At 40.1% G+C, this 19,221-nt stretch overlaps 1 protein-coding gene across 3 annotated transcripts in view; it reads left to right on the top strand.

Annotated features, from left to right (window-relative positions):
* The window catches only part of DMGDH (dimethylglycine dehydrogenase), a 69,277-nt gene extending 50,798 nt beyond the window's left edge, over positions 1–18,479 (top strand). For all 3 annotated transcript variants that reach the window (XM_023257800.2, XM_045062508.1, XM_023257803.2), the window contains 2 exons: positions 11,988–12,122; positions 17,837–18,479. In XM_023257800.2, the coding sequence (XP_023113568.2) occupies positions 11,988–12,122; positions 17,837–18,052 (351 nt within the window). In that variant the 3' untranslated portion in view covers positions 18,053–18,479. The remainder of the gene's footprint in view (positions 1–11,987; positions 12,123–17,836) is intronic.
* The last annotated feature ends 742 nt before the right edge of the window (positions 18,480–19,221 follow it).

Below are 19,221 nucleotides of genomic sequence, written 5' to 3'. Positions count from 1 at the left end.
GCTGCATAAAATGGCACGTATATGTCAACTTTGTAAGGAATTGTTTTACACAGTGGTGAACCATTTTATATTTTACATTCCCACCACTAGTTAATGAGAGTTTCTGTTCCTCCAAATCCTCACCCAACACCTGTCATGCGCATGGTCAGTCTTGTTAACTTGAGTTACTCTATGAGGTAAGTAGTAGGGTCTCATACTTTTGATTTCCTCAGTGACTTGATGTTGAAAATCTTTTTATTTGTCTGTCCACCATTCCTATCTCTTCATTTATGAAGGAAGAGCGAGTGTGCACCAGTGGTTCAGGGAGAGGGCCAGAGGGAGAGAGAGAATCTTAAGCAGACTCCACACTGAGCATGACTCTGGGGTGACTCTGGGCTCGATCCCACGACCCTGGGATCATGACCTGAGCCAAAATCAAGAGGGGGATGCTTAACCGACTGAGCCACCCAGGCACCCCTCTTTTACTCCTTTTTTTTTTTTTTTTAAGTTTATTTATAGTGAGAGTGAGAAGGGGAGGGGCAGAGAGAGAGGGAGAGAGAATGAATCCCAAACAGGCTCTGCACTGCCACCAAGGGCCTGATGTGGGGCTTGAACATAAAAACTGTGAGATCATAATCTGGGCTGAAATGAAGAGTTGGGTGCTGAGAAACCCAGGTGCCCCTCTGTTACTAATTTAAAAAAATGTTTTTTTAATGTTTATTTATTTTTGAGAGAGAGAGAACGAAGGAACAAACGAGTGGGAGAGGGACAGAAAGCAGGTTCCAGGCTCTGAACTGTCAGTACAGAGCCTGATGCGGGGCTCGACCTCACAAACCACGAGATCATGACCTGAGCTGAAGCTGGATGCTTAACTGACTGAGCCACCCAGGCGCCCCTTTTACTCATTTTTAATGGGGTTGTTTTTGTTTTTTTTTGTTTTTGAAAGTTCCTAATGTATCCTAGGTACAAGTCCTTTATTAGATACATGCTCTGCAAATATTTTTTCCCACTCTGTCTTCTTTTCATCTAATACATCTGATAGTGTCTTTCAAAGAGAAGTTTTATTTATTTTATTTTTTTAAAGGTGCCATTAGTTAAGGTTTATTTATTTTGAGAGAGAGAGAGTGAGTATGAGCGGTGTAGGGGCAGAGAGAAAGAGAGGGAGAGAGAATTCCAAACAGGCCCCATGCTATCAGCACTGAACCCAATGTAGGGCTTCAACCCATGAACTGTGAGATCATCACCTGTGCTGAAACCAAGAATCAAATGCTTAACTGCCTGAGCCACCCAGGCATCCCAAGGGCAGAAGTTTTAAATTTTTTAATATTTAAAGTCCTTATCAACTTGTTCTTACCGATTATGCTTTTGGTGTCATATTAAGAAATCTTTGCCTGGGGCGCCTGGGTGGCTCAGTTGGTTAAGCGTCTGACTTCAGCTCAGGTCACGATCTCGCGGTCCGGGAGTTTGAGCCCTGCGTCGGGCTCTGTGCTGACTGCTCAGAGCCTGGAGCCTGTTTCAGATTCTGTGTCTCCCTCTCTCTCTGCCCCTCCCCTGTTCATGCTCTGTCTCTCTCTGTCTCAAAAATAAATAAACATTAACAAAAATTTAAAAAAAAAAAAAAAGAAAGAAATCTTTGCCTAACCCAAAGTCGTACAGATTTTTTTGCTGTTTCCTCCTAGAGGTCTTACCAACTTTTTACATTTAGGCCTATTATTTATTTTTAGTTAATATTTATATCTAGTGCCAGATATGAATTAAAGTTTATGTGTGCGCATATACCCACGGATTTGTTTCCATTACCATTCATTGGAAAGGCTGCACATTCTGGACTGTATCACCTGTGTACCCTTGTCAAGAATAAGTTGTCTATAAATGTTGAAGTCTCTTTTTGGACTCTTTTTTTTGGACTCTGTTGACTCATATGTCTTTCTTGATTCCTGTGTTGTATTGATAACTGTGGCTTAAATCAGGTTGTGGTAGCCTTGCAACTGTGCTCTTTTTCAGTCATTTTAGCTATTATAGGTCCTTTGAATTTCCATGAATTTTAGAATTTATAAAAACATGGGAATTGTGTTGCATCTACAGGTCAATTCAAGTCTTGCGCTCATGAAAAACACGTATCCCTCCATTTACTTAGGTCACCTTTAATTTCAAAAATATTTTGTAGTTTGCAGATTTTGCATATGTTTCTGTAGATTGATTTATCCCTAAGTATTTCATATTGATAATGTTTAAATGGTATTTTTGATTTTCATTTTACTGCTAGTATATAGAAAACAGTTGGTTTTTATGTATTGATCTTGTAATTTGCAACTTTGCCAAACTCAGTAGTTCTAGTACTTTTTTGAACTTTTTGTAGATTCCATGGACTATCATGTTGTATGCAAATAGTTTGTCTTTTCTAATTTAGATGCCTTTTATTATTTATTTATTTATTTATTTATTTTTCTTGCATTACCACAATGACTAGTTCCTCCACTGGCTGAACTTTCAACAGAGTTAAATAGAATTGTTGCTTGTTCCTGATCTTAGGTGGAAAGCATCGAGTATTAAGTGTGATGTTAGTTGTATGTTTTTCATGGATGCTCTTTATCAAGTTAAGGACATTCCTATCTATTCTGAGTGCTAAAAGTTTTGTTTTTAATCAGGATATCAGATTTTGGCAAATGCCTTTGCTACATCTACTGAGATAAACATATGGTTTTTCTTTTTTGCTTTGTCATATAATGAAGGACATTTACTAATATTAAAATGTTAACTCAACTTTTCATTTTAGTGGCAAAATCCACTTAGTAATGATGGGTTATCTTTTTCTATATTGTTGGATTTCACTTGATATTGTTATTTTTTTAATATTTATTTTATTTTTGAGATAGAGCATGAGCTGGGGAGGAGCAGAGAGAGAGAGGGAGACTCAGAATCTGAAGCAAGTTTCAGGCTCCGAGCTTTCAGCACAGAGCCTGACGTAGGACTCGAACTCACGAACTGTGAGACCATGACCTGAGCTGAAGTTGGCTGCTTAACCAACTGAGCCGCCCAGGCATCCTTCATTTGATAATTTTTAAATTAAAAAAATATTTTTAACGTTAATTTTTGAGAGACAGAGAGACAGAATGCAAGTGGGGGAGGGACAGAGAGAGAGGGACACAGAATCCAAATCAGGTTCCAGGCTCCGAGCTGTCAGCACAGAGCCCGACCTGGGGCTTGAACCAACAGACTGTGTGATCACAACCTGAGCCAAAGTCAGTTGCTTAACCAACTGAGCCACCAGATGCCCCTATTGATCATTTAAAGAATACATTTTGCACCTGCAGTATCTTTCTCGGATGTATCACAGCTTACAATTATTTTTTTTTCCTTTTTCTTTTGAATGGAATGTAAGCTTCTTGAGTACAAGTTCTGACAGGACAAAATACATTTTGTTTACTTTTTTATTCCTAACACCCAGCTCAGGGGTGGCATATAGCAGGTGCCCAGCAAGTAATTTGCTGTTGAAAGTAGTGCCAAGAGCTGATGCTGGAGAAGTACTGAGACCTCGTCATGAAAGGTCTCATCTGCCAGGCTAAGGAATTTGGAGTGAATCCTGGACACGCTGGGGAGCCACTGAACAATTTTGTGTAAGGAATGACCCACAGATGACGGAAAATAGACTAAAAAGGAACTAGCCTGGTGACTGGGAGAGCATTTCCCAATTACTGAAAAAATGCAGTGGAGTGATGTTGAGGGCTTCAACTAAGGCGTTGAACATAGGACGGAGAAGAAAGAGGTGTGAGTGATATGAAGAAGGTAGGATGGAGACCACGTGAGGGACTCTATGTGAAGGGAGTGGAGAAGAGGACTTAGGATACTGATCACGAATGGGGAAACACAACGGGTGTAATTGGGAGGCTGGAAGGACTGGTGGGGTTGAGGGGCTGGGGGACAGCCAACCGACAGCTGCACATGTGTTTGGGGACCTCTGCTCTGAAAGTATGGATTTGGATTGTTCATGTATAGGTGGTAATGAAAGCCAGGGGAGTGTTGTGAATCCCCTCTTCTTCTTCTTCTTTTTTTAAATGTTTATTTATTTTGAGAGAGAGAGAGAGAGAGAGACACAGTGTGTGAGTCGGGGCGGGGGGGCGGGCAGAGCGAGAGGGAGACACAGAATCTGAAGCAGGCTCCAGGCTCTGAGCTGTCAGCACAGAGCCTGACGCAGGGCTCGAACTCACGAGCTGGGAGATCATGACCTAAGCTGAAGTTGGACACTTAACGGACTGAGCCACCCAAGCACCCCTGGGAACCCGTGCTCTATAGCATGCTGTACTTAGCTCTGTAGTGATACTTGGCATATCCCATAATGTCGGCTGCTTCAGCTAGTCTGTGAGCTTCTCCAGGACAGCTGGAGAATCCTTAGGCTAGTGCTGTGTCTGGTCATTAGTAGGACTTGAGTATTTGTTGAAGGGTTTGAGTTATGGCTCTGCCACTTGCTCTGAAAGTAAACAAGTTGCTTAACCTAACAAACCTTCAGTTTTCGTATCTGTAAAATGAAGAAAATAGCGACCTCATTCGTTTATAAGAGGAGTAAAAAAAATGTGGTATCTCAATAAATATTAGTTTGTTCCATCTTAGTGAAGTGAATATAAAAGTATCTAGGGAAAAACAGCTGTAGAGAAAAGCCTTTCCATTTTTTTAAGGACCCCAGCAAGAAAGATCTTGTGTCCCTATTGAGGACTCATTTATTCATGTGTTTCTTGTTGTATTTAATAATTATTTACTTTTCATTTAGGCTCGAGTGCTAAATGTGAAATACCAGATGGGTAATTGTTCTTCGCTTGAGTCTAAAGATGAAAACTATCATGAAAAGTCTATATCGTGATTAGTAGTAACGCAGTTAAACATAAAAGTACATCTGCCAAAGTCACAGGTCTGTTGCATTCCATGGCTGTCCTTTCGATTATTGGACTCCAAAACTGAAAAGTAAATATTGGGGGCACCTAGGTGTCTCAGTTGCCTAAGTGGCCGACTCTTGATTTTGGGTCAGGTCATGATCTATGGTTTGTGGAATTGAGCCCTGCATTGGGCTCTGTACTGACAGTGTAGAACCTGCTTGGGATTCTCTCTCTCCTGCTCTCTCTCTTTGCACCCCCCCCCAACTTGAGTGCGTTTTTCTCTCTCTCTCTCTCAAAATAAATAAACTTAAAAAAATAGAAATGTAAATATTCTTGTTAAAATGGAATCTAGTAGAAGTCCTAACATACATGTAATGGGGGCTATTTCAGTTTCGAAAAATTTAGTTTGGTTTGAATGCTAACTGTAACCTAATTCTTGGCCTGGCTTAATATTATAAATAATATTTTAAATATTTTCTCTAGGTTTCTGTTTATCCCCAGCTTTCTTTTAGTTAAGAGAGTTGCTTTTCTAGTTATGGTAAATACTTTTTTCGAGAAAGAATACTTAACTGATTAGTACTTTTGTTGAGAAAATGCTAGATGAGGGGGGCCTGGGTGGTTCAGTCAGTTGAGCATTGGACTCTTGATTTCAGCTCAGGTCATGATCCCAGGGTGGTGTGTGTGGGATAGAGTCCCACGTCGAACTCTGAACTGATAGCTCAGAGCCTGCTTGGGGTTCTGTCTCTCTTTTTCCCTCTGTCTCTCCCCAGCTCACTCATGTGTGCGTGCTCTCTGTCTCAAAAAGAAAGAAAGAAAGAAAAAGAAAGAAAGAAAGAAAGAAAGAAAGAAAGAAAGAAAGAAAGAAAGAAAGAGAAAGAAAAGAAAATGCTACTTTGTTTTACGTTGCCAAGGGCAAAGAATGAAAACTGTGTAGGTGGGAGCCAATAATAACAGATGTAAGTTTCTAAACTAATAACCTAACATTTTGCTAATAAAGAGATAGTGAAATTGTAGTCATTATAAACATACACGGAATGTTACCAAGCTCTGCATAGTGGAAAAAGAGTCAAGAGTTGAGAAGCTTGGGTTCAAGGTTTGGTACATTTTTCACCCCAGGAAAGACCCTTATGTTTTCTGTCTGCTTAAAAACTGTGATTCTAATGATGAGAAGGTGAAAGGAATGATAGTCTACTCTGTCTTGATGGGGTGGTGGGTCAGCTGATTCATCCCCTAGGTGAATGCACCCGTATACAGTTTTATCAGTTGGACTGTGAGACAAGCACAGATGTACCTGATATTCACCACCTGATGGAAGAAAGTTAAGATTTACATAAACGGTCAGTTAGTAATGGCCACATGCCCTGAGAGGGAGTCCTATCGGGACTGTGTTTAAATGATGGTCCCTGAGCCCCATTTAAAATAAGATACATTTCTAGAAAGTACTGGGGGACAAGTGGCAGAAATCTGTCACCTGGATTTCCATCTCTACTCGGCCACTTACATTGACAGTTGACTAACTGTTCTCTCTGCAACCCTCTCCATCCCTGTCAAAGCAAGAACATGATTTTCCCACTAGTGCTGCCCCTGGTTTCTAAGGGGAGCTTTCTGGGACCCAGGATGTTACCCCAATTATTGCATTTAGTCTTTGGAGACTTTAGATATGTAGGTTTAAAGGATTTGGGACAGTTAAATGAAAACGATGACTTCCTTGAATTTTCTACCCTGACTCTCCATATCAGAGCCTTCTTAGCACTGCTTGTGTTAAATTCAGATTTAACTACATCTCGGCCAACTGTGCATTCACCTAAGAATCACAACCCAAACTATGCTGGTTTAATTTATTTCATTTCCATATGCTTTGAGGTAATACAAGTGCTTTTAGTAGAGCTAATAAGATGAGTAATTTTATTTCACTTAAAATCTTAATGTTATCATCTTTGTGGATGTTATATTTAGTATATGTTACAAATAGCTATTTTAATTGCTTTTACTCTTTTGTAAAATTAGTAGATTAAGAAACATAAGCGAAGACTCTTTTTGAGCTATATTCTCAGTGCCCCCAGAAATTTGTGTTTCTCAAAGATATTAACAGCTGTTTATATAATTAAGTTGGCAGTGATTCATTAAATATATTTTGTTCTCAGGTCATCCTGATAGCACCAATTTTAATCATAGCATTTATCTTCAGACATATTTTCTTCTCTCATGTATTAAATCTACAATCTTGGAAGAAAAGCCAAGTAAAGGAGAATGAAATGCCACTGCCCTATTTTAAATCTTTCTGTGTCAGGCACAAGGTTAGCTTGGGAAAAGAGAATTGTCTCCAGGGAGAGGTGTTACTTTTTATCTGTGTTTTAACTGTGTGTGCCTTACTTTTAATTAGGTTTTTGTTGTTGTTAGAGTATTTTCTTTTTTTTTTTAATTTTTAAAAAATGTTTGCTTGCTTATTTATTTATTTATTTTTAGAAAAAGAGCATGCGCGCATGGGGGAGAGGCAGAGAGAGAGGGAGAGAGAGAATCCCAAGCAGGCTCTGTTGCTGTCAGTACAGAGCCTGACGTGGGGCTCCATCCCACAAACCGTGAGGTCATGACCTGAGCGGAAATCAAGAGCTGGATGCTTAACTGACTGAGCCACCCAGATGCCTCATCGTTAGAGTATTTTCATTCATATCTGAGGACAATATTGCTGACCAGATCAGTTCCTGATTTAAGGATATACAGATACAGATGTCAGATTTCATTAATAGTAACCTTGAGAGTGTTTTCAAATCCTCCTCGGTAGTTCAAAAATACTGTGTAGTGAACATCCTTCAAAACAGGTTCAGAGTACCCAGAAATAATTTAAAAGAAACATTCGTTAGAGGATTTACATACCCTAGACCTTCCAATGATAGACTCTAGGTATAGTCACTTTAAAAAATACATGGATAAAATCTAAAAGTGAAGTCTTGTGTGGCCATGTAACTGAGCCTCAGGAAAGACCCTTAACTTTGTTGGGCCTTTCTCTCTCATAAACGGGGGATAAAATTCTTTATCTCATAGGAATGTCATGAGGATTAAATGAGGTCATTCAGCATAGTGTCTGGCACATAGCAAGTGCCTAACAAATTATAAATAGTATTTAATATTTATTTTCACTGAATTTATTTTTCTCTTTTAAAGAAAGTTTTCTGAGGCCCCTTCCCCGCTTTTCCTATTTCTTGTGATGAGCTGATACCTTATGTTCCCTCTTAGACTTTGGTTAAATTGTGATTTTGGCAAAGGTGGAGTTAGGCCCCTTCTAGCACACCTTTTTCCTCCCACCCCTCAGCACATGCCTCAGGAGCTCTTGTCTAGCATCACAAAGGGACCCTTTTTAAATTTTTATGGTTTAAAAAAAATTTTTTTTTACATTTATTTATTTTTTGAGAGACATAGAGACACAGAGCACAAGTTGGGGAGGGGAAGAGAGAGAAGGAGACACAGAATCTGAAGCAGGCTCCAGGCTCTGAGCTGTCAGCACAGAGCCCAATGTGGGGCTTGAACTCACAAACCGTGAGATGACCTGAGCCGAAGTCGGACGCCCAACTGACTGAGCCACCCAAGCGCCCCATGGGACCCTTTTTTTATAATGTGAAAAAAATTATATTTATATTTAGGCAGCTGGACACAGTTTAGATGACCCCAATTTTGTTTGCAACATCCAAAACATCATAGTCAGGAGCCAGTCGAACATATGACTTCTCTCCATCAGCCCTGATCAAGGTGTTGATCTTGGCCTTGTCAGTGTCATAGAGCTTCTTCACAGCCTGTTTGATCTGGTGCTTATTGGCCTTGAATCCACAATGACACAAGTGTGTTGTTGCCTTCTGTTTTCTTCATGACTGATTTGGTATCAGGGGGAACTTGATTGCATCATGGTCAAGCTTGTTTGTCCTGGGGGGACCCATTTCTGAAAGCTTTGGTCATGGCCATCTTTCACCACAGCCACTCCACAGGTGTAGCAGATACTGGCTTAAGTGGTTCAGGATTGGGCATGTTATGATGTGGAGAGAAGGAATGACATTTCAGGGACCTCCTAGAAACTACAAGAACATATCTATGTATCTCTGTATGCCTTCTGCATACACAGCAGGGGGATAACAACAGTTGAGTAAATAATTGAAGGAAAATTCTCTTAATATGGATGCAGGAAGACCCAAAATCTTCAATATCTAAATGAATCTCTAATGGGAAAGATCCAGATTCCATTATAGGAAAGTATGATCTCATGGCACTCCACAAATCATACAAAATAGCCCATTTGCCTCTCAGTGTTGTTGTAAAATGCTTCTCTACACAAAGTGTGAGACTTTTTTCCCCATTTTATATTGATTGCTATATAGACAAGAACTCTAAATAGCACCCCTTGTTGGGGCACCTGGGTGGCTCAGTCAGTTAAATGTCTGACTCTTGGTTTTGGCTCAGGTCATGATCTCATGGTTCACGGGTTTGAGCCCTACATCGGGCTCTGTGCTGACAGCATGGAGCCGGCTTTGGAGTCTCTCTCTCCCTTTCTCTGCCCCTCCCCGACTCATTGTCTTTCCCTCTCTTTAAACAAACAAACAAACAAACAAACAAACAAACTTTAAAAAATAAAAGTAAGAGAGGCACCTCAGTGGCTCAGTTGTTTAAGCATCCTACTTGGGCTCAGGTCATGATCTCATAGCTCGTGCGTTCAAGCCCCATGTTAGGCTTGCTTTGGATTATGTTTCTCCCTCTCTTTTTCTGCCCCTCCCCTGCTCACCCTCTGGCTCTCTTTCTCTTTCAAAAATAAACATTAAAAAAGTAAATGCAAATAAAAATAGGAAAAATTAAAAGCACCCTTGTCACTATTTTTCCATGATAGCAAGTTGTCTTTGAAAAAGATCATGAAAATTTGTTGAAGTTCTTTCTCTATTTAGATAGACATGTTTTAAGTATAATGAACTTTGGTTTTATTACCGGACAGAACCAGTTCTGAATTCAGCACCCCTGAGTGGCTGCTTGCCACTCAAAAATCAATAATGGAGAGACAGGGATGGTGGGAAAGGAAAAGTTGCTTTATTCAGGAAGCTGGGAACTTGGGAAGATGGCGAACCGAAGTCCCAAAGACCACCTTCCCTGTCTTGGCAAAAGCAGAGGGTCTTAGAGGGGAAGGTGAGGGACATGGACGGGGCTGAGTGGGCTCCCTGCAGTGGAAGTGGGTGCCCAGGTGGTTAGTTGTGTGTGGACATGACCTCAAATAGATGTGCTAGCATGAGCAGTGGCTTTTTGCAAATGTGGTTAGTCCTTCTCTTCCAGGAAAGTCTGATTCTTCACTCCTCAAGGCCTATGGTTTGCAGATCTCAAGGGAAGTAGATTAGTTTGGCTACAGACTACGGGACTTAAATCAGCAAGCATGGGGTGCATAAACTTGAAGCCACTCAATCCTTAAGACGGATTGAAGGGCTGTTACAGTTTGTTATGACTTGTTACCAGGAATTTCTCTTACATATGAATTCAAATGAATCAGGCTTTTTCTGTGGGTTGGTGGTTTTGTTTTTTCCCCACCAGTCTGGACTTAAATAACATCGGGTCCAGCTGTCTTTGAATTTTTATCTGGCTTCATAATAAAGCTTTATAGTTGGTTCTCACCATCTGGATCACACTGGGGAAGGTAATCGGACTTTCATTTTGCAATTATTTTAACCTTGGCCAATGGAAACTGACAATGGAAACTTTCAGTTTCCTGTGAAGGTCAGCAATTTAAACTTGCAATATCTATAGAAAGCATACTTCATTGTGGGCTTAGCCTAAAAGATCTGAACCAGTAAAGGAGTAAACTGGGGGGTGATCATCAGGCAGAGGGTATGTGAGAACCCCTCCCACTGTTTCACTGAGCAGTTAAGGGGATTCATTGCACCCAATCCTAAATGTTTTGTGTGCAGAAAGAGCTGTATAAATCCTAAATGTTGATGGCAGAGGACATTTTTGGCATGAGATATTATTTCCTTTCTTCTTTGGCCAATGAGGAAATTAAAATTGTTTGCTTTCTTCTTTCAGAGTATGGTTAGTCTGTATATGGGAACTCTTTTGAGAATTTCCCCTCTCACATTATAATCTCTAATTAAATCTCCTTCATAGAGATGTGATTTGTGTATCACAGATACCCCCTTCCCCTGGTAAGATAAGAGATGATTTGGGGCTCCCTTCAGTAGAAACCTTAATCCACACCCCTCCTGGGTCAGCCTTCCCTCCTTCCACTGACACTGCTCTTGGCCTCTGGCTAGCTTTTCAGTCTTACCTAGTATCCCTGGCATTCTGGGTAGGTAGAATTGTGCCTCTTTATTAGCTAAGTGTCTCCACTGAAGAGTCATCACTAACCTGTTTGTTATGAGGTGTGTGAATGGACTGGAGGTTATCCCTATAGCCATGTCACTGTCACTTGCGTTGCATTAGGAATAACTCTGAGTGTGACCAGGGGAACATATTAGGAATAGGAATGTCATCTGTCATGTGTTGCATCGAAGGAGGAAAAACAAGTTTGAAAAGCATTGTGTTAGACTTTTGATCAAAGAGCTTATTCTCTATCTACTCTTATAGCCCACGCAGGGGTAAGCATGTCTCACACATAGTATGGGCTCAATACATTCCTGAATGAACTGAGTACAACTCAACAGTTGGTAAATTTCTTGGACCATTATTCTGAGGAGGAAAGAAATGTGCAGCGTTTTGGGGTTGTTCTGACATCACACATCAAAAACATGAATTTCCTTCTTGTAAGTGTCCTACTGTAGGTGGAAATTGAGTAGTGCTTTGCTCACCACCAGCCAGTACTGCTGTCCAGAACCATTAGATACAAGGGTCGCTTTCATAATCCACCATCGCAATATCGTGCCTTATGTTTTTCTGCCTAGGTGGTTCTGGTAAAATTGTTATCACAAGTTATTACCCTTCAGTCTAACCTATCTGAAGGAAAAGCTGGCTGATACTGTCATTTGAGGACTAAGAAATATTTGTCTAGACGTTTGATCCAATCTGTATTTTTATTTGATGTGTAATTGGCGAGAAAATCGCAAAGACAAATTTAAATGCTTGCATCTCTAACCTTGTCACAGTGTCTGAGCATTCATTCATCATCATTATCTTGGATTCCTGCAGCCAGCAGACTTCATAGGAAAGCAAGCACTGAAACAGATTAAAGCCAAGGGGCTGAAACGGAGACTGGTCTGCCTCACCTTGGCAACGGACGATGTTGATCCGGAGGGAAATGAAAGCATCTGGTATGATGGCAAGGTGAGTGCTGAGGACCTTGTGGCTAGGGGCCACTGCAGCTTTTCTGTACCAGAAACTCTCCTTGTCTCTATTTCCTTTTAGGGTTTTGTTTTTTGGTTTTTGTTTGCTATTTACCTATCTTTTGGTTGGGTCATACACTTTGATTTCTGAGCTGTCATTCAAGAAGCAGAAATCATTTAACTGAAAGGAAAATGAAATGCTACTCATTTTAAAAAACAAAATTCTCCATGCTTTGATTAAAGAAAATAAAACCAAGGGCTTAAAATTCAATGGGCAATGAGGAAGGTACGAGTTAGAGGGTAAAATGATCTACGTGCTCACTCCACATCCATATCTGTGAATGCAAGAGATGAATTTTGTAAAGAATTTGGCATGATGGTTTAGCTTCTAAGACATCTTTGAGAAAGAGGTAATTCTAACCTGAGCACGTCAGAAGAAAAAAAAATCCAAATGAAAATATCCATGACAACAGAGAGTAGAGCCTTGGAAAGTAAAGCGAGCGGTAGAAACCATTTAGTTCTTCAGAAAGAGTAAATGTGCCTTCTTCCCATTTGGGTATGTTAGGTTTTATTCTATCAGTATCCAGTAAAACCAGATAACTTACCAATTGAACTTCATTTCTTTGAATTTTTACAACTATTTGTAAAACCCAGTTTGGTTTAAGATTTTGCTGTGTTCTGGCCAGTGTTAGCAGGCAGATGTGGGACTCTGCTTAGACCACGGGGTAAGCACGGGGCCTTCAGAGCTCATCCAAACAGCTGCTCCATATTGAACAAGATCTGCTTGGTCCATACCCAAAGACTCAGAGATTTGGTGCCTGGGTTTTTTCTCAAGCACTGCAGCCTACTTGATACTTGTTTCCATTTTCTTCTTCTCTTCAGTGACAAAAAGAGCCCTGGAAGTGAGGAAAGCCAGTGGCATAAAATCTCAGCCTTTGGGATCAATTGGCTCTCAGCCAATGGCCATTTGGACTGAGGCATGGGTTCATTTGATGTAGAACAAACATCTGCAGAGTTTCTACTATGTGCTGGATATTTTTTGTGTACTACTCTAATTTTATAACACCCCTCCCAGATGGGTATGATCATCTCAATTTAGAGATTAGACTTTGAGGTTCAGATCCCAGCTAACTTGCTTGAGGTTGCACAGTGACTGACAGAGCTGATTTCTGATCTGGGTATAGGCGGACTTTGAATTGCTTACCCTTTCTCCTAAGCCATGCTGAGTAGGCCAATTTGCTCTTGTCTCTGTCTCTGCTGTCCCACAGTATTCTCTTTAGCACTTAACCATAGGTCCACAGTTCTTGTACATCCCAAAGTGGGTGGATGTTATTAGACACTATGAAGCCAAAGATTTTTTTTTTTCAGATTTCAAGTTCTTTCTTAAGAAACTCTTCACCTTTAATTGTGCTAAGATTGTTTACCTGTTTCAACCATTCTTACCTCACTGTCTCCCCCCTTCTTTTGGTTCTAAATCTCTGGTTCAGACTCCTTTTTTTTTTTTTTTTTTAAGTTTATTTATTTTGAGAGAGCGGAGGGAGGGGCAGAGAGGGAGGGAGAGAGAGAATCCCAAGCAGGCTCTGTGTTGTTAGTGTAGAGCCCCACACGGGGCTCAATCACAGAAACCACGAGACCATGAACTGAGCCGAAATCAAGAGTCAGATGCTTAACCTATTGAGCCACTCAGGTGCCCTGAGACTTCTTTTCTTTTTTTAATTTTTTTTTTTTAACGTTTATTTATTTTTGAGACAGAGAGAGACAGAGCATGAACGGGGGAGGGGCAGAGAGAGAGGGAGACACAGAATCGGAAGCAGGCTCCAGGCTCTGGGCCATTAGCCCAGAGCCCGACGCAGGGCTCGAACCCATGGACCGTGAGATCGTGACCTGAGCCGAAGTCGGACGCCCAACCGACTGAGCCACCCAGGCACCCCAGACCTCTTTTCTTAATAAGCATTTCCTCCAACTTCACATTCACCTGCAACTTTCAACTGATACACACCTCTGCCATTAACTAGCTGCTTGACCTGATCTTAGCCTCTCTGGACCTCCATTTTCTCATCCTAGAAAATGAGCTGTGTCAAGTTTCCCCCGCCCCATCTTCCGTTTTTCCTGTTTTCACTCTATTTTCATCCAGCTTTCTAATAGGGTCCACGCCCACCCTTGCGCTGGCTTTCCGTTTTGGCCGTAGGTTGCAGATTATGCCGTCGTGTTCTGTATGCGACCCCAAACCAACCCTGATAAACATGGTGTGAATCTTGACACGCAAATTCAAGTTAAAAAGCCTGGAAACTTGTACCTTAAACTTACACAACATTACATGCCAACTATATCTCAAAGCTGGGAAGGCGGGACCTGGAAACCCCAGTTCCTTTTTGAATTTTACTTCCTTTGCTGTTTCTGTGCACTGAGTTTACATGCTATATTTTTCATCTTTCTTCCCATATGCCATCTGCTTACAGAGCTTTTAATCCGGTTGTAGTTGGCTTTATAAATCAAATATCCCTTGAATTTCCTGATATCCACTTGTCTCCTCTTTGTTGCTCAGTAGGGTGATCGTCTCATCCTGCAGATGAATCTCCTGGATCCTCTTTATACTCTGGAATGAGATGACATACTTTTTGTTCTTACTTCCTGACTTTGTTGAGACTTGTACTGCCTTTGGTATTTGGTATTCTATTCTTTTTTTTTTTTAATTTTTTTTTTCAACGTTTATTTATTTTGGGACAGAGAGAGACAGAGCATGAACGGGGGAGGGGCAGAGAGAGAGGGAGACACAGAATCGGCAACAGGCTCCAGGCTCCGAGCCATCAGCCCAGAGCCTGACGCGGGGCTCGAACTCACTGACCGCGAGATCGTGACCTGGCTGAAGTCGGACGCTTAACCGACTGCGCCACCCAGGCGCCCCCCTTGGTATTCTATTCTTGCAAATATTTTCTAGGCAATGGGGATGCGGCAGTGCATAAAACAGACAAGCATCTCTGCCTCCATGGGTCTTACGTCCCAGGGGAGAGAGAGTAGACAATGAACATACTAAATGAAATAAAATGGCACATCTGAGGGTGATGAGTGCCCTGGGGAAAAGTAAAGTCCAATTGAGAGATGGGCAGTGATGGAAGGAGAGATTAGGATTTTAAATAAGATTTAATTTTTGAAAAAGAGTGGGCATGCAAAGGGCTTCTGTTATAAAAGCAGCTTTGCTGGGAAGTTTTAAAGATGTGTGGTAGAAATGAAGTTTGGAGAGTTGAGAAAGCTATCTTTTTTTATTATTTACAAACGAAAACACACAGAGACAGCCAAAGAAACACCATGTATCATCCAATTTAAATTATGTTCTCTCTTTCAAAGGCCACCTACCATGTTACCTCCCCTAAGCCAGAGGTGCCTTTAATTCTCACAAAGGGAGGAATGAGACAAGGCTAAACATAAATGAGGATTGCTTATATTGGTAAAAGGAGAGCCTGTGATTAACAAAGAATATGAAAATCTACTAGGCAGAAGGTGGGCACAGGTTGTTCTTGTGATTCACTGAGCAAAGAGAAGAAATAGATTTAATTGAATCTGGAATATTTTAAGGTAGAAGGATATAAAACTGTTGCTAGGAAAAACCTTTCCTTAGAGATTTCATAATGAGATAAAAGGAAAGGCCAGACTTGGGAAATACTCGGGTTACTCAGCACTGAATTAGAGAGAAATTAAAGGGGAAATGAAAGTAATCTAGCAGAAAGCAATGCATTCAATAAATATTTAAAAAAAATAGCACTCTTGCAATAAATACACTATTTCTTTACGTTACTCATGCAGGCATAACTGCGAGATGAATCACTGCTGGGATTTTAAGAGATGGGAAGGCCTGGGGAATCTCTGAAGAAGGATGTGGGGTTTTGACCCATTGAGTTAGGGGCTTTGGCCAAGAGACTTGGTCTGACCTCTTCTTATATTCTTAAGAGGCCCAAGCAAATCAGGTCACCTCTCCAGGGCTCCAAACACAGACCTCAGGTTTACAGACTAGGAAGTGAAACCAAGATTACCCAGAAAGTCTTTCAAGGAGCTGTGATTAAAACTCCAACCTTCCTGACCCAAAGCCCTGCCTTATATTACTTAACTATGATCTAAAAGAGAAAAACCGTTTTAAAGCATATGTGTTCTCTCAGCAATATCTTGGCAGTTAATAACCTGCCAGAGAAACAGCTTTTACTAATGAATGCATTCATGTTTGTTTGTTTTTTAATCAACCAGTTCTCCCCATAATAAGTTCAGAAATGATATGGAGAGGTTTCTGATTTGGGGATTCAGTGAGATAATTACAAACTGGGACCACAGAGCTAGGAGTCTGTACTCACTGTCATAAATGTGTCAGCATCTCAAAGACTAGAAATGCTATAATAAGACTGTTGATTGTAGTGGACTCTTTGCTGAGGCAGCTGAAAGATCACTGGCCGATTCATGTCCATGAATATTTTTCAGCACCAGCTACAAGCAGCCCACTGTGTGAAACAGGGAGGCTGTAAGGATTAGTGCAACGCTGTGTAGCCAGGAGAAGCCATTTTGAGTAGGGCTATTTATCATATTTTGCTTTTGTTGTCTTCCTTTTACATTTTTTCAAATGTGGTGTTTTAACCTGATGTTGTTGTATTGCTTTTTTTTTTTTTTTTTGCATTATACTGTTTCTCTTTCATCTTTTCCTTCAGATCTAGTTTCCACTCATTCTCTTATCTTTGTAAGAAGCCTGATGAGATTTTTTTTTTTTTTTTTTTTTTTTTTTTTTTTTTTTTTTGCTGCATAAAGGCTTTGTTTTCATCTCCTAGGTTTTGTTTGTTTGCTCAGTGCTTTTCTCCGGTTTACCATCCCAGTTTATTCCATTTCAACCTCCCTAATTTTGATTGCTCATGCCTAATTCCATGTCTCCACTCGTCCTGCAAACTTTCGTCCCCCTTATATACCTACTAATTCCACCCACCTTCAAAATGTAGAACAAATCCTGGCTTAATTATGTTGACTTTCTTGGCTCCCTGGTTATATTTTCCTGCATCTCTGTGTTAATTTCTCAGCTAGGCTAGAAGCTCGTGAGGGTAGGAACCAGACCTCAGTCATTTTCTAGAATGCTCAGCAAAATGTTTTCTACCTGGTAGATCTAGAGAGGGCAAAGTTGACATTAATTTAAGGGCCTCGCCATCTCCAGGAATCGCTAAATGCTATATATTCATAGAGAAATTTCGCTTCACATTGACTACTGATGTATCAATAGTTTATTTCACCACTATTTTGGCAGGCCGTATCCTAAACCACAAGAGGAACACTTGAGTAAATTTACATTTGGATTATTAGGAATTTTCCCTTGTATCTATTATTGCCAAGCTGGTTGGAAGATAGTGCTTTTCAAATTTAAAGCAAAAATATTTGAGTCTTCCTCCCATCAGATCTCTTGCCACCAAACTGAGCAAAATAGTGCCAGCTACTCAAAAAAACCAGGTGTTCTTACCTAAAAGTGAGAAGTGTGAGAGTACTGTTGATGATTTATTTTGAGAATTATTTTTCATAATTTGTAAGCCTAAGTTCACTTATGAGAATATTTTCTGCCCGCTGTTAGCCCCATAAACAGTATCCCCTAAAACTTTCAGATTGTAAGGCAAACCTATTTTTTCAGAGTTCAGTCTGGAGAGGAGGAGCACAAGGCTGTGGCCAAGCTGCTGAGGATGGCTGGGTCTTGTTTTTCAGGTGGTTGGCAACACGACGTCTGGAAGCTACAGTTACAGCGTCCAGAAGAGTCTGGCGTTTGCCTATGTGCCTGTTGAGCTAAGTAAAGTAGGACAACAGGTGGAAGTTGAACTGTTAGGCACAAATTATCCGGCAACCGTCATACAGGAACCCTTGGTATTGACAGAACCAGCCAGAAACCGGCTTCGGAAGAAAAATGGAAAGGACAAAATTTGAAAAAGACCCTCAGCAGGCAATTGAATTATGTTTGCTCTATGACTACCAAAAATCATAACTGAGTTTTGGGGGGGAATACAAGAAACCAATAATTCATGGGTTCATTCAAATGAATAATTTGAATAATTCATTCAAAATCATCAAAATCTAGATTTCTCATCTTAATAAAATAACAATTCTTTTCTAAACAAGGAAGAAAAATGGATTAGTGCTGTACTTTGTTCTTTCAAATGAAGGTATTTGAAATGAATGTTTTTATTACCCTATATTGTTTATGAAATTCAGCAAAACATTTAGGTGTTTGCGAATATACAATCACTATTATAACTGAATTAGAGGAAATTATATAATTGTAAGAGCATCTGCATATGGTTCTTGTTACCTGACAACAAACTAATTGTTCTACATAAAAACAAATGCAATACTATTCATTGGTGTGTTTCATTAGGAAACAGTAGTTGAATAAGGGATAGTTTTAATTTTTATAACGTATTACAGTGAAAACAGTAAAATTTAATATTGATACATAAATTGTTATTCAACTCTCTGAAACACTTATTTTCCTAATGAATTCCCTGAAAGCGGTATTATGGGACATCATTATTGTCCTTCCAAAGGTTGTTTTAAAAGAGTGGTTGCAAAAAGAACAGGCTTCCAAAGGAAGCATTGCTTGAAGACCTTTTGAAATGAAGCTGAAACATAGATTGTGCCAGTAAAAACACAGTTTGAATACTGAACACCTCTCTTTGGGAAAGAATTAATGCAAGTTGACATCACATGTGCCGTTCTGAATATCATTTCACGAAGCATCTGACAAAGCAGGTCAAACAAGAGCTAAAGAGATGACAGAATGGCCCTTAGCACTATGTACAGCAAGAAAAAAATCCATTTCGAAATAATTCCCTCATAAATTTTTTGAAATTAAATTCAGTGGACTGAACAAATCAACCTTTTTTTGGTAAAAGGTAACTTATCACTTAAAATTTGTTAGACACACATTTGTTAAACATTTATTGAGCTTTTCCTGGGTATTAAAGTTGGATGTGAGACGTAAAATTCTGTAATTAGAACAGATTATAAAATAATTTCTTAACTTGTAAGTGTTGCAAAGATGCCAAGCATACATACGTTTAAAATGTTTCATTAAAGCAATCATATATTAGAAGTCC

The sequence above is a fragment of the Felis catus genome, chromosome A1 (genome assembly GCF_018350175.1).
Source record: "Felis catus isolate Fca126 chromosome A1, F.catus_Fca126_mat1.0, whole genome shotgun sequence".
NCBI lineage: Eukaryota > Metazoa > Chordata > Mammalia > Carnivora > Felidae > Felis > Felis catus.
This window is presented reverse-complemented; position numbering and strand designations above follow the sequence as displayed.